Below are 16,201 nucleotides of genomic sequence, written 5' to 3'. Positions count from 1 at the left end.
TAGCGTTAATTACGACGGCTGGCCCAATAGGACAGTTTGTTTCAGGACTACTAGCCAACAATGAGAGTGTGGCATGGGTAGACTTGAAGCGAGCTCTAGATAATTATATTGGAGTCCAGGCAGATCCTACCAAGTTTGTTAGGGAGTTAGCAAATATTAAGCAGGGTAGAAGCGAAACTCTGCAGGACTACATGCAGAGGTTAGTGCACTTGGCTATAGGTTCGTATGGTAGTCTAGATACGAACAATGAAGTAATAAAAAGTCAAGTGATAGGTTTCTTCATCGAGGGGCTATATGACAGACAAGTCAAAATCGCTGTCATGAGGGAAGAACCATCGAACCTCAAGGTAGCCTATGAAAAGGCCCTAATCGAGGAACGGTGGCAAACCCGCATAAGAGGCAATGACCGAGAAGAAGAACCTATGGAAATAAATTATAGTGGGCGCCAGAGGAATATAGAAGCGATAAGGAAAAAAAGATTCCCAGAGCCAGATAGGGGGCAGGGGAATTATAGAGGATTTAATAGGGGACTCGGCTTCAAGGCAAGAGAAACAGAGCGCCCTTGGCCGGGGATTAAGTGTTACAATTGCGGCAGAAAAGGCCATATAGCCAGGAACTGCACCTTCCCTAAGTCGGGAAACGAGCAGACCCCACTCGCAAGACGTCCAGCGAGAGGAAGAGGGGTGAACAGTCAAAGATCATAGGACATATGGGCGCCGCTAATTGCATCCCTATTAAGATAGAGAAAAATAAGTTTAGGGCTTTAGTAGATACTGGCGCCGAAATTTCTGTAATAAAAAGTACTGTATTAGAAGGTCTCAGAGAGAAGCCTGAGATAAAGAAAATAGAGATTAATTTAAGGACTGCAAACGGGTCACCTCTCATAGTGCAAGGAGTGGCACGTTTACAAATTAAAGTAGGAAGCCAGTACATTCGACATGATTTTGTAGTGACGAAAAACCTTAAAAGGAACGTCATATTGGGCCGAGACTGGCTAAAGCAAAATAGTGTTAGAATGTACTTTGATTTAGGAGCAATCCGATTAGGCAGCGAGTACATAGTGCTGCAAGAGGAGGCTCATATTTCGAGTATAGTTAGATTAAGGCACGATGTCACCCTGAAACCGCAGCATTTACATGCGTGCACAGCTCGTGCCGAAATGAGAAACGGTCAGGGTTTAGATTACGAAGTAGTGCAGATAGATAAGGGCTTCCTAAGTGATCTAAGTGGTGTATCCGTAGCGAACACGGTAGTTAAAATTAAAGGTAGGAAAAGCTTTCCCTTGCTAATTATGAATAACACGAACCAGACAGTAAAATTAAGGAAAGGTTACAAGATAGGTAGATGTAGAAGAACAGAAGTAGTAATGGCAATATCAAAGCCAAATAAACAAAAGAAGTCGGGAAACAAAAGTAACCTCAACGGCATAAAAGTGCCGGAAGAAATGAGGAAAGTTTTAAATAAAGTCCTGCAACGAAATACTGATTTATTCGTCACAGAGGATAGATATTTAGGCCGGACTGACACAGTAGAGATGAGGATCGATACAGGAAAAAACGATCCCATAAAGAAAAACCCGTATAGAACACCTCTCAAACAACGAGAAGAAGTTAATGTAGCACTAGAGGAAATGCTACAGGCAGGGGTGATAGAAAGGTCAAACAGTCCGTGGAGTTTCCCGATAGTTTTGGTAAAAAAAAAAGACGGAACAAAGAGGTTCTGTGTAGATTTTAGGGCCCAGAATAAGATAACAAAGAAGTATGCCCGAGCGCTACCAGTAATTGATGATATACTGGCCTCGCTTGGGTCAGCAAAATACTTCTCAAAGTTGGACTTGAAATCAGGGTATTGGCAGGTAAAGTTGAACGAAAAAGATAAAGAGAAAACTGCGTTCACCTGTCATAGAGGACTGTTCCAATTTAATGTAATGCCATTCGGACTTGCTAACGCTCCGGGAGTGTTCCAGGAGTTAATGTCCGTAGTGTTACAGGGACAGGAAGAATTCGCCATGCCTTATTTGGATGATATTTTAATATTCTCCAAAACAAAGGAGGAACATGTTAGGCATATAGAAAAAGTGTTAGGTAGTTTACATAAGCATAATTTAAGGTTAAAGGCGGCGAAGTGTGAGTTTTTCGGCAAGGAAGTGCAATATCTGGGATTCCGAGTAAGTGAGAAAGGTATCCAGCCGGAGGGGGACAAGGTTAAAGCAATTCAGGCAATTGCGACCCCAACCACTGTGAAGCAGGTTAGATCCTTTATAGGCATGACATCCTATTACAGGCGATTTATCAAGGATTTTTCTGTAATCGCCGAACCGTTAATTCGGTTAACTAGGAAGCATGCACGTTTCTGTTGGGACGATGCGTGTCAGTCTGCTTTTAATCGATTGAAATCGAAGCTTGCAGAGATGGTGATGCTGGCATACCCGGACACTAACAAAGGATACAGGTTATACACGGATGCCTCCGATTATGCGATCGGAGCAACCTTGTCTCAAATGGTCTACGACCCGGAGGAGGGTCGGGAGATAGAGAAACCCATTTATTTTCTATCTCATAAGTTGTCTGATACCCAGACTAGATGGTCAACAATAGAGAAAGAAGCATATGCGATTCACTATGCCTTAAGCAAGTTGAATCACTACTTGCATAGTGCTATGTTCACCATCTACACGGATCACAGACCATTGGAGTACTTGCTGAAATCTCCGATACAGAATAGGAAGATACAGACGTGGGCATTAAGTATGGCTGGCTAAGATTGCACCATACAGTACCTAAAAGGAAAAAATAACGTCTGTGCGGATCTCTTATCCCGTGCGGTAAATGCGAGTCGGGATGAAGACGATCCTCCAGTAGAAATAGATGATAGGAATTACACGGTGAGTGCGATAAACTCGAATCGTTTTGAACCAAGAGAGTTTGTATCGCATAAGGATGACGAAGACTCACTGGTAGTAAGCGAGTGTCCTACACTATCAGGTTTGGATATGTGTAAAGAACAAGACGCCGATAGTCAGATCGCCGAATTAAAGAAACGGATGAGGAGCGGTAAAACGTCCAAGATGGAAGAAAAAAAGTACATCATAATGGACGATATCGTATATTATTTATCGCAACCCGACGACGATCCATTAGTTAGATTATATATTCCGTCACATTTGAGGATGAAGGTATTGAAACAATACCATGATGAGAATGGTCATATGGGTGTGGAGAAAACGTTCCACTCCATTAAACAGAAGTATTTCTGGCCTGGTTTGTTCAAGAAGGTAAACGAACACATAGGGAAGTGCGTCCCATGCCAGACCAGAAATTTGAGGAAGCAACAACCTCAAATGCAGGAAACCGACATGCCTTCTTTTCCTTTTGCTAAGATTGCATTGGATATTTCCGGACCCTATCCGAGGACTTTGTCAGGCAATCAATACATAGTCACGTTCATCGACATGTATAGTGGTTGGCCTGAGGCTTTCGCTGTACCTAATAAAAAGGCAGAGACAGTGGTGCATCTCTTAATTGAGGAAATATTTCCCAAATTTGGTGCACCATTGCAGTTACTTACGGATAACGGACCAGAGAACGTCAATGGGATCATGAAAAGGGCTTTAGAAGAGCTTAATGTTGATCACGTGACCACCCGCAAAGTAACGGGAAAATAGAAAGATTCCATAGGACGATGCATGACGTACTAGCAAAGAAAATAGGGGACAATGACCGTTCATGGGACATGTACTTGAACCAGATGCTGGCTGCTGTAAGGTTTCATGTCAGCGAAACAACAAAGTACTCCCCCTATTATTTGCTCTATAATAGAGACGTTGTCTTGCCGTTAGACAACATACTGAGGTCGCGTAGAATTTACTACGGGGAAGAGGATCATGAGATCGCTCTGCAGGACATGCATCGGACCTTTACATTAGTCAGGAACAATGTAAAGAGAGCTAGGAAGAAAATGATAGATAGGGCCAACGAGAAAATAAAAGCAGTCGATTTTCAAGTTGGCGACTTAGTTTATTATAAAAATAATAGAAAAAAGGGAAAGCTAGATGTAAGATGGTCTCCATATTACGTAATAATAGAGAAGACGGGGCCAGTCTCGTATAGAATTAGAAGTCAACTGACGGGGGCAGTAACAAAAGCCCATGGGGAACACCTTCGGAAAGCAGAACTGGAGGAATGGGATATCCCCAACAAGCAAGAGGGCTGTAGAAAAACTACCCTGTCAGCACCGGTAGAGGATAGTAGTTCAAATCAAGAATCCTCTAGTGGGGAGGAAGAAAATTATCCCCAACAGAGCAATCGCCATCAACGAGAATCCCCAAGTCAGGAAAACAGGGTCCCGTTGATGGAACGGAAAATAATCACGTGTAGCATGACGGCTGAAAGGGCTAAAGAAGTTGATGAAATATCGAAGGAAGATATATATATAACTTAGTGCCCAGGTCGTGCAGAGTTGATTATGATAGTAGGGATCAGCCAACCGTAGCTAGGGCTAGCACGGGGGTTGGGAACTCAGGTTATAATCGAACTGCGGGTCGGGAGCGCGGAACAGGATGTTTGGATTGGTTAAGAAAATTACTCTGTTGATTTTAGAAAATCCTTATCATAGGGAGTTCGGAGTTGCCACCAATATTTAGGATCCTGGCGTTCTGGTCGAAATTTTTGTACTATATGCTGCCCACATTTTAAACAAGTCATTAAAATGTAAGACTCGTATTTAGTTAATTAGTCATATTAATTAAAGAGCCGAGGTAGTGGAGAATATTGGACAAATCGACCACTTCGGTAAAATTGGTAAATTTGCAGCGTATATTTTGCTGTTAAGTGCGGCCGATGCACTTATACCGAAGAAGACCTTATGCTTTTCGTGTTGCTGTTTATTTATTTTTTTTTTTTTCTAAGTTAAACGGAAAAAAAAAAATACAGTACAAGGGATGAAAAAAAATTGTGACATTAAAAACATTATTGGAAATATCGATGGACCGATAGACGATTGAAAAAAAAAAAAAAAAAAAAATATGGTTAATGGAGGGGTGTTATGTAATGGATGGCTGGAACCATCATACATAACTGAAAAGAAAAAACTTCTTTAATAAAAGATTTAAAATAGTGGGCATCGAATAATCGATTGTCTACCAGTTGAAAAGAGAAAGTGCTTACGTCATAAACAGAGAAATCGGACGACGATTTTTTTGTTTACAAAACAAAGAAACGTGACATTCCTCGTAAGCTCTGGAAGTACAGATATTGGCATGAGTGGTAAATTCACGTGTCGCTCAGCTGAAGATAAAATCGAATGATCATCTGAGGTCAGGAACCGGCAAAGAAATTGTCAAAACGTGACTAAAGAACGCATGTTCTATTATCGATCAGCTGATTGACAGAACGCGTGGATAGGAGAAACAAAGCGACAAAATGCCAATAAAAACGGTGAATCTAAAGAGAGGGCTAGCAGAGAGAGGAGAAACAAGGGACAGCACGTGTCGCTGAAGACCGGATCGAAAAAACGTCAATTTCCCTCCTCAGATCACTGTGAGAACACTGTTACTATCGCTGTGAACTTCAGAACCACCAAAAGAAAAAAGACGAACTGTTTTAAATTGTATAATATTGTAAAATATAATTTTATACAAAAACAAACGCAATTGTGACTTACGTCTTTTAATGCATATTTTTAAGTTACGGCTGATCGTTCTAAGTTGTCAACCGCTTTGTTTTCAGGTTCAACGTTGTTATGACATTTTTGACAATTGACGAGAGGCAAGATAAGGAAAAAGTGCCAATCTAAGGTGAGATAACTCACTAGTCTTAACTCGTTGTCATGACAACCGCTTAGTAAACAAGTGAACCCACGGACGACCGACGTAATTAAAACTGCTATGTACTACAGCCAGGGAGTCCTACGCCCTACTACGATTTCCCAACCTGGGGGCCACTCCACAATACAACAATAGGCCTTGACAGCAAAGTTGTGACTATCAGTGACACTGGGAAACTCTTTTAACCCAATCAAATGCCATAATTGAAAAGTGTTGGCAAAAGAACACTTGCTTATCAAACGGCAAACCATTCATATATATGCAAGATATAGTATGCTTTACGAAGACTGAGAAGTTTAGGCAAGAACCACTTGCTTGCATAACCTTTCAAAAGGTGCCATGGTCGACAGTCAAATGCTGCGGTGAAATCATTGTAACTGATGACTGTCTTTTGTTGGAAGCAACAATGCTATTCAAGGCTTAGTATTACAATCAAGATTTGACCAGTGCAGTCACAACATGAACAAAAACCACATTATTCTGGAGTCAATTTCTGATTGACATCATCTCAAAAGAAACAAAGCAAATATTTTTAGCAGACTTGTCAATCAGATTGATATCATGGTAGTTGCTGCAGTCACTGTTCTATCACTCCAATCTTGGAGAAAAACATTCAGTTTGCCAAAATGTGATGGATGGTAGGCCCTGTATGTTTGTGCTGTGTTTGAAGATCTCAGCAGAGATGTTATCTTTGCCCCAAAGACAAAACTCACTACCAATAGACAAAACACCCAATATCCTCAATGATAATGTTCCTGAAAAGGTTGAGAGTTTTAAATGTTTTGATGTTATCACCACAGACAAGGATCAAGATGGAATCAACATCAAAGCATGGCCTCGCATATCATGCCTTCTGTCGACTTGATTGACATTAAGATCTGAGATAAGGTGCAACACCAAAGTAAGAATCTACCAAGCACTGGTATGAATGATCCTCCTTCATGGTAGTGAATCCTGGCTGATGAGAGTAGAAAATGTAAGACAATTTGAAACTTTTGATCACCACTGTCTGCATCGCATCCACTGTGTTCATTACATTGTTTTTTATACTGACAAGTTACGACTTATCAGGATCCAAAGTTACTTGAGGATAAAGATGTATTGCCAGTTGGATGATGATGAATATTATGAGAGGATTGAAAATGATGAATCGAATGAACAGAACAGACATATATACATATGAAAAGTGATCACACAATTTTATTATTACTTTTACTATCTCACACTCAAGACTAACAACTATCATATCAAAGTTTATTGTAATTTTTCTACCAGAAACAAAAAAGTATACCTTACCGATGGATTGCCTGTCCAGCTAATGGAAGCATTTGGTAAGCATTTAGAATTGGTCGGCCTTCATAGATCTTTACATTGAAATCAAGGATTAATAACAGAATTGAAAAGAGAAACACACAATGTTGATTAATCACTGAATTATGACTGTTCAAAATTTCTTGCGAATTAGAAAATTGTTTTTATTGGTCTATAAACCAATTTTCACAGTATATAACTAAAAATGCAGGCTTCAAATAAGCGAAAATTCCTTAGAAATGCAACATTATTTTGTGGTAAATGAAAAATTGTAATGGAAAGATCAAACCAGTTTAAACATTTGGAAAAACCCCATTATCTTCCCCCCTCTCAAATACATATATCTGCATTTTTCTAAAGGTTGCCCAAGACAGATGGTTAGTTTACAGAATACACATTAGAAAGTAGTATATTCTAATGGAATACATTTATTTTAAACATATTTTACAACTTTAAAAATCATAAAACTAGAGAAAAACAAAAACTATGCAAAATATTTGTAATATCTTTTTGTAATTTGTGAAAAACTTTTTAAAATCATACAGAAACATTTGATAAAGATCATCCAAAGATCATTTCAATAGCAAAATAGTTTGTTTTGTTTTTTTTATGAAATTATAACAATAATTCATCTGGTGTTAAAAAAAAAATAAATAAATAAATAAAAAATAGTACTTTTTCCAAGACCAATTGCCAAGCAAAAAGGATACAGGAAAAACGGACGCCTCTTTGTATCCAACATCCATCACAAGGCCCTTGCTGACACCCAGTGTGTATAAGGCAGACAAATGGCTTGGAACAAAATAAACTGATGGAACCTAAAACAAGGGGGGGAAAAAAATTAATATATATATATATAAGCAATAGAAGCCCCTTTTTTTTCTTTCTTGAGGGGAAAAAATCCTAGCTTCCTTCTTTGACTGTTGGTGCATATAATTAGGAGCAAATAAATTTTAATTAAATTTCATTTCTTTACAAATACAACTTATCCTCTTTGGATTATTTATCAGAGAAAAACAGCAATTGTAAAGTCAACTGAAATTTAAAAAATAGGAATTAGACATCAATAAATATTACCCAAATTTGGAGTACTTAAAGGGTTTTAGGAGACATATGAGGACAATCTTGCATTTGAAAATTTAAATATTTCAGATTTGCATTGAATTTCATCCATAGTCATGCAACACCAATTAAGCAACATTCCCTGAACTTCAAATTCTTTTTAAGACCCATTAAGTTTAAGCCTTAAATTATAGACATTTTCTAGAATCAGAACCATGCAATGGATTCAATCAAAATTGAAATAAGGATTATAGACATATAGTAGCATATTTTGATTTTAATTTTCATAAGGGAACATAGAAGTGATGCAAAACTGTTCAAAGAAATTAAGTTTACCTATTCTAGGAGTGGTATTCTAGTTTATTTAAACATATAGAATACCACATTAAATGATTAAGAAACCAGAAAAATAGAGGAAGAAAGCGACTTTAGAATTTGCATTACTAATGAAAAATAAATAATGAAAAAACTGCAAGTGAAAATGTAACTTACTTCAAAATATTGAAACAACACTTTGGCCAGCGTTTCTCGAAAGACAGTGGGACACAACAATGACTCACAGACTACAACTCTTCTGTCCTGTGATTTGATAGTTATATGCCTGTAGATAAGAAAAAGGATACAGGTGAAAAAGAAATCAAATTAGTTTCATTAATTGCAATTTCTTGTGATTTTTAGCTAATAATAAATAATAATAAACTTCCATAGAATTAAGATATTTTTCAGCAAGTGTAAGCAAGCAAACGATATAGTTGATCCTTTGAAATATCTTATTTTGCATTCAGCACCAGTTTTAAGTTCTTCGATAGTACATCCAATCACCATTACTTTCCTTCCTCCTTTCCTTTTCTCCCCACTCCTCCTCTCCTACAGGGGCATTCCATGTTACAGTTCGGAAGGGTTTTCAGCAATAACATTTATTTTAAAATCGCCCTTATAATACTTTACTCTCTTTTCTGTTTGGCTTGTTTAGTCTTAAGGCATTAATCTTTCATGTAGTACATAAAAAAAACATACTTATGACCATTTTTTTTATAATAGTCTTGTTTCTAGCGTCACAGGCATTACATTTAGACGGGAAGGATATTTTAAACAATGTATAAACTCTGTGAATTGTGCATTTATTTTTTTATAAAAATGTGTATTTCTAAATTTTTATGGAGTCTTCTAATTATTACAATAGTCTTTTAGTAAATTTTTATTCATTGAACCTCTGAAAATTAAGGTATTTGTTGTCACGTGTGTTACACCTTAACACATGCGTTACTCCTGCAAAATCTCATTGATTTCCAAAGTTCCGTGAAGTTGGAAAATACTCAAATTTGCCAACCAATCAGAATAAAGTATTTTCTTAATCTTAGTTTTTGTCCTAATCGAATTGGTCATTTCGTTTGGACCGTACCGTCCCTTAAAGTTCAGGCTTTATAGCATAAACAATTCTCATTGAAAAGATTTCAAACATGTGCAGGTTAGTGTAAAAACACTTATTTTTTTCATGTATGTATCATAAAACTATATCAAGTAGTTTTTTTGAAAACTCTTTGCACGAAAAAGAATTTTGGAGTAAAAATCTTTCGGACAGCACTCATTTTTCCAGCAGCAGCAAGCACCAATAATCCATGTTAGTGACTTAGTGTAAAAAATTGACAAGGCCAGCTTAGTTTTCCATATGGTTGATAAAGAAATTTATTTTCTCAACATTTGAATATTTTAACTTGTGATGAAAAGAAAAATTAAATATTTTAATTATTTTTTTATTTGATAATTTATTTTTAACATTTAGACAAGGACCTATTTAAAATAAAACCATTTCATATCAACAAAGCTGAAAAGTATTGGTTACCAAATGCTGCCGTTTGAAATTATCAGCAAATAAAACAATGTATTTTGTTATAAAATTTGAAATGAATTGAGTACTTTTCACGCAAGTGTCGCTCCTGCAGACGACATGCGCTACCGTCATGTAAATTCGTAACAAAATGTCTGTTTACAAAGTGATTTACAGCAATGAATTACATTTAAATTTTTATCTTTAATTATTTAGAAAACATTACAAGTGTGTGATTATAAAAACAAAATGGCTATGATATACCTTTTGAACGAAATTTCTATCTTGATCTATTTTTGTACTAGAAAACCTCAACTTTATGATGTAACATTTGAATGAAAAGTCACTTATTTTGTTCAAATTATATATATATATAGTAAATTTAGAAAATATATATGGCAATTATATGTGTGTGTGTGTGTGTGTGTGTTCAGTAATGTCCTATTTTAGCTAGGAATTTTTTTTTTTTTAAATGTTCAATTAGAACAAAACAATTGAATAGAAAGTTTATTTCCTAGTGAAGCTTTATCAATTATAGATACTGATATAGAAGTATCAGTAATGAAGTATAACAGAAAAGGCTAATGGTACTGGCCAAAAAAAAAGCTGATATAATTGCATACTGGCCTGCGAATGTGATCGGGAAACCAAGTCCACCAATGGTAGATATTGGAAGAAATCGGGATGTGCTTTATTATTTTCAACCTAAAATTTCTCAATAAATAAATCTTTTATACCATTGCATGAGTATGTTATTTATTATGTCTAACTCCATTGATTATTGAAGATTTTGAAGTGATATTTTGGCATGTAACACATGTGACGCCACGTGTGTTACACAAATTCAAAGTGTTCTTTCAAGAAGAAAAAAAATAGCTAGATTTTTTTTTTTTTTTGCTATTATTTTGTTTGCAGTAATATACTAGCTTATAACCAGAAAGAATTTTTCCTCAGGGGTTTTATGTAAGAATGAGAAGAAAAAAAAGTTGATTAAGTGTCACGTGTGTTACATGGACATAGGGCTAACTTTATGAAAATTTAATGTTAAAATGATTAACTGAAACTCAGGGCCTCAATTATTTTGAAATCTATATATGTCTCAATCATGAAAAATATAATTAAACATAATTCTATGTTATTTATTGGTAAAAATGAATGCCTAAAAAAATAGGAATTCTTTCATTTTCTGACTTCAATAAATAGCCGATGTTTATAGCCTCAGTACAGACAACACAGAAAAGATCAGAATTTAATTTTTTATTCTTTTGTAGTTTAGGCTGTTGTCTTTCAGAAAAAACATAACAATGCTAAAAAATATTGGATTTAAAATTCTTTGATTTTGGACCACTTTCCATGAAATGAGCCTACAGTGATCAAGTTACATTTTATATACAGCATAATCACGTTTTATATACAGCATAATCACGTTTTATATACAGCATAATCACGTTTTATATACAGCATAATCACGTTTTATATACAGCATAATCACGTTTTATATACAGCATAATCACGTTTTATATACAGCATAATCACGTTTTATATACAGCATAATCACGTTTTATATACAGCATAATCACGTTGATGCACCAGTTTTTGTTAGATCACCCTGTTCTACCGCTGGATCAGGCTGGTTAGAATGAGAAAGTGATGCTGGCTTTGTACAAACCAGCTTCACTTTAAACAAACTCTCAGGGAGTGTCATCCATTATCACTAGGATGATTAGAATATCTTTGTTGTTCCGACAAACATTTATCTAAAAATGATCTTCTTGCTAACTTTTTGTCTATATATCTATATATATGAACAATTTTTTTTTCACATTTTTTCAAATTAAATTTTTGAAGATTTAAAAAGAAAAAATTGCATTGTCTGAAAATGCATTTTACTTCATCTTTTTATAAAAACAGAACAGTTTTGCACCATTTTTATAACATCTTACGAAAATCAAAATCAAGATATGTTACTAAACTTCTAAATGTTTATAATCCTTGTTCTAATTTTGATCAAAATTCATTACATGATTTGGATTTATCAGACAATTGATTATATCTTTAGTGCCATTTTCACAATGTAACCCTAGACCTTCTTCAGGTGTATCTTGTCAAACTCTGGAATTTTTCCGTCAAACTCTGGAATTTGGACGGAATTTCGAACAGAACCCTTTATTTAATTCATAAGTGGTAGCATGCTCTTGTTCCATCAGCCATGACTGGATAGAGGTCCTAAGTAATTTGCAATTGTATTTTTCAGTCATCCACACTGAGAATTAAACCTTCAACATTCAGAACTTCAGAAGTATTTGGAAAAATCAATTGTAAAAGTGAGGTTCAATTCTCAGTGAAGGCGACCGAAAAATCCAATTGCAAATTACTTAAGCTCTTTATCCAGTCATGGCTGATGGAACAAGAGCATGCTACCCCCATGAGGTAAATAAAGAGTTCCATTTGAAATTCCGTCCAGATTCCAGAGTTCAACAGAAATATTACTGAGTTCAACAAGATACACCCTTTTTTTTTAATTACATTTTCACCCCAAACAAGGCACAGTGCCACTTTGATGTAGGGGGATACTATCTGGGACATAATTTGTAGGGGTTCTATGTAGGGAGTTGAGCAGCAAGATGTCCTTATACTTAAACTTCTGCATATCAGGACACTCAGGGAAGAAACTATTAATCAAAGGCTTTCTTACATCTTGGGATTTCTACTGCGTAGGGGTGGAATTTTACTGCTCGTCGGGTTTGAGTATTTCCGTCAAGGGGGCACAAGGGTTTGTAGTTCATCGAAGCATCCAATATTAAAATACTTGTAAAAAAGGCAGAGGGCTGCAACATTTCATTGATGGGATAGCGGTTGATGCCTAGCTGATAGTGCAGGACTTATTATTTTGGTGATTCTCTCTTTTGAACTTTGTCTAAAAGAGAGACTAGTAGCTGATGCACTGTCCCAAATGTAGCAACAATACTCCATACATGGGCAAATGGTGGCCTTGTAAAGTTCAGGATATTCTCAGGCATAAGTAACTTTCTAGCACAGTAGAGAGAACCCACCTTCTTTGCAGCAGCCTTAGCAATGTCCTCAATGTATCTGTTCCAACTAATGTTCCCCATAGCCGAGGAGTTTGAACGAAGTGCTTTCAGGTAATGTACCATTAGTCATGGCTATTAGTGGTTGAGCAGGTTTCTTGTAGTTATTAAAAGATAAGAAGCTTAGTCTTGGCAACATTGAATGTGACCATTCATTTTTTTCCCATTCCACTAGAGATCTTCCTCTAGTGTTTTCTGCCATTGCAGTTCATTCGTTTTCCCCTCATGTCTGTTATAGAGCATGATGAAGAAGGCCAGAGGTTACATCGACCGAAATGTTGTGAAAATGACACTGAAGATGAGAACAGTAGTCTGATGAATCCAAATAATACAAATAACCAATCCTCATCTCAAAAATTCAAAAATGTTATGATTTGGATTCTAGAAAATATCTCAAATTTAAAACTTAAACTTAAAGGATATTAAGGAATTGAAATTCATGGAAACCTGCTTCAATTTAATTCTTAATTGATTTCAACATAAATTCAATAGGTTCCAATTTTTTAAATAGGCGATTGTACCCATGTACTAAAACCTTTTAAAATACTCCAAAGATACATTTTCTAGGGCAATTGCTCTTGACATATCAAAGGCCTTTGATAGGGTATGGCATAAAGGTCTACTCCACAAAATTTTCAGCTACGGTATAGCTGGAAATGTTTTCAATTATTAAACCATTTCTCTGTTAGGTTCATAAGAATAGTGGTTGATGGGCAAAAATCAAAAGCTCACACTATTAATGCTAGAGTCCCTCAGAGGTGCATCCTGGGCCCAACTCTCTTCCAAATCTACATCAATGATCTCTCAAATCACATCCTAAGATCATTCATAGATATTTATGCTGACGACACTACCATCTATGGCAACACTTCAAAGGCCGTAAATGACCAAGTTCTCTCTGATTCTCTCTCCTCTGATCTTGGTCACATGGTGCAATGGGGAAAGAGGTGGCTGGTTAATTTTAATACATCTAAAACCAAGCTTCTATTTTTACATCATCAACGCTCTGATCCCTGTCTGGCATCAATTGAAATGAATAGCTCTAATCTTGGAGTGGCTCCATGTTTTGACAAGCTTCTGGGTCTGACCTTTGCTCCTGATCTGAGATGGAACATACATCAAATCCGTTGCCAAGGCTGCTGGAAAAATGGTAGGATCCTTCTACTACTCCAGTAGATATCTCACTGCTGATGCAATTCTCTACCTGCATAAGAGCCAAGTACGTCCAAGTATGGAGTACTGTTGCTACATCTGAGCAGGAGCTGCTAGAAGCACATCCTGCCTTGACAGAATTCAAAATAGACTTTGTAGCCCGTAGTGGAGGATGCTCTTTTCTCTTCCCTGCAACCGCTTTCCTACAGAAGAAACGCTGTGAACCTGTCTCTGCTTTATCTCTTTATTTGTGCCTAAACCTAAAAGTAGATTCCATGAACAAAGCTTCTTTCTTAGAACTCGCATGCTTGTAAAACTCTATTCTTTTTTCCTGCTTTCCCACTGACTACAATATGGTCATCTTCAAGTCCAACGTGAACAAGTTCTTGATGAGCCATCCCCTTTACCAAATTTCCACTATTAATGATTACTATGATATTTTCCCATTGACTACCATACACTCATTAACCCTTATCCTTGAGTGGCTTCCGGGACTTGATAAATGGTGACTCCTTTGTAAGAAAAAAAAAAAAAAAAATTAAATTTATGGAATATTTATTAAGTGACGTCTAACATCTATTGTTAAAATTTCACAAACCTGAATTTTTTATTTGCTTTCTTTGCATTTAACTAAATATAGCCAACATTACCTCTATTTATGCCTACCATCTATGCTCCAAAATTCTATTAGTTCATAGGAATATATAAACTCACTAAAAAATACAACATATTTTATAATCTTGTGTATGTATAAAGACTCAAGAGAGCTATTTAAATGTCTCATTTTCATAACTATTTTTTTTAAACAGTTCATAATAAATTAATGTTTGGTGTTATTCATTTGTAATTTCATTTTCAAATCTAATATAAGTTCTTCTTGAGCGGTCATCTTAAATAATCAAACCCTATCAAAGTTCCATCCTTACCGATCATCACGGTATTGCCTTAGTCTACCCGACACTCATTTACCTTTATCCTAGAGTGGCCATGGACCATGATAAGCATTGACCACACATATGGATGTAATAGTTTTGTCAATATTAACCATAATTTAAATAAATTAAAAAAGGATAAATTAGTTAAACATTTCTTAAATTAAACTAACACTGCTTGCTAGAAAGAAAGATATACTGACAAGGCATAAGAAGAGTTCATGAACAAAAAAGGGAGGAATAAGCTGACTGCTTGCTCTCTTCAATGGAGTTTTGTATGAATTTGTTGCACTGGAAGGGAGTATTCTGTTGCCTAAAAGTTGCAATTCTGACTTGTGAACATAAGCCAGGTTAGAGATTTAAACATAAAATGATCTACATATACAAAGAATTAAGAAAAGCAAAGTAATCAATATACCTGAAATACAAATGTTTTAAAAATTCTTTCAGTATTTCATACAAATCATCAGCATTTTTGAAGTCCCATATTTTTCTCACCTGCAAGAAAAAATATATAATTGTTTCAAATCACATTTATCAATAATTAAAGTTTTTTTTTTAATTTAAAAATTTGAAGCATAAACGAAAACAAAATAATTTTTAAATTATAATGATTTAGAAATCAGTGAAAATGCAGAATTTTTTTCACAAATAAACATTTAAATTCTAATTTTCAACCAATATAAGAGTTTTCATTAGAAAAATACAGACAATATTCTTGCTTCTTTTATTTTACGTGGCAAGTCACTTAATCGTAGTCTTGTGTTCTTATTAAAGATAGAAGTTTTTATGAGGTGCTTTCAATAGGTTTCCAGGCGTTTTTTCTGTAGAAATTTGTTTGTTTGTTGTTTATCTTGGGTTTTACGGTATGTCAACCCTTTCAGTTATTTTATGCCGAGTGTCTATTGGTGCAGGGTTCTTTTTAAATTTTTATTTAATTAAAATTAAAAAAATTTTTTATAAAGGCCAATTTTTTTAAGATATGAAAGTATGATGTGGAGAT

At 35.6% G+C, this 16,201-nt stretch overlaps 1 protein-coding gene across 1 annotated transcript in view; it reads right to left on the bottom strand.

The window, feature by feature from the left end:
- The window catches only part of LOC145267129 (actin-related protein 10-like), a 62,177-nt gene that overhangs the window by 26,690 nt on the left and 19,286 nt on the right, over positions 1 to 16,201 (bottom strand). Inside the window, exons 3-6 of the mRNA XM_080123166.1 lie at positions 15,617 to 15,696; positions 8,690 to 8,798; positions 7,846 to 7,953; positions 7,121 to 7,188 (exon numbers count right to left, since the gene is read on the bottom strand). Of these exons, the coding sequence (XP_079979292.1) occupies positions 7,121 to 7,188; positions 7,846 to 7,953; positions 8,690 to 8,798; positions 15,617 to 15,696 (365 nt within the window). The remainder of the gene's footprint in view (positions 1 to 7,120; positions 7,189 to 7,845; positions 7,954 to 8,689; positions 8,799 to 15,616; positions 15,697 to 16,201) is intronic.

The sequence above is a fragment of the Euprymna scolopes genome, chromosome 42 (assembly GCF_053919585.1).
Source record: "Euprymna scolopes isolate OS-2025 chromosome 42, ASM5391958v1, whole genome shotgun sequence".
NCBI lineage: Eukaryota > Metazoa > Mollusca > Cephalopoda > Sepiida > Sepiolidae > Euprymna > Euprymna scolopes.
This window is presented reverse-complemented; position numbering and strand designations above follow the sequence as displayed.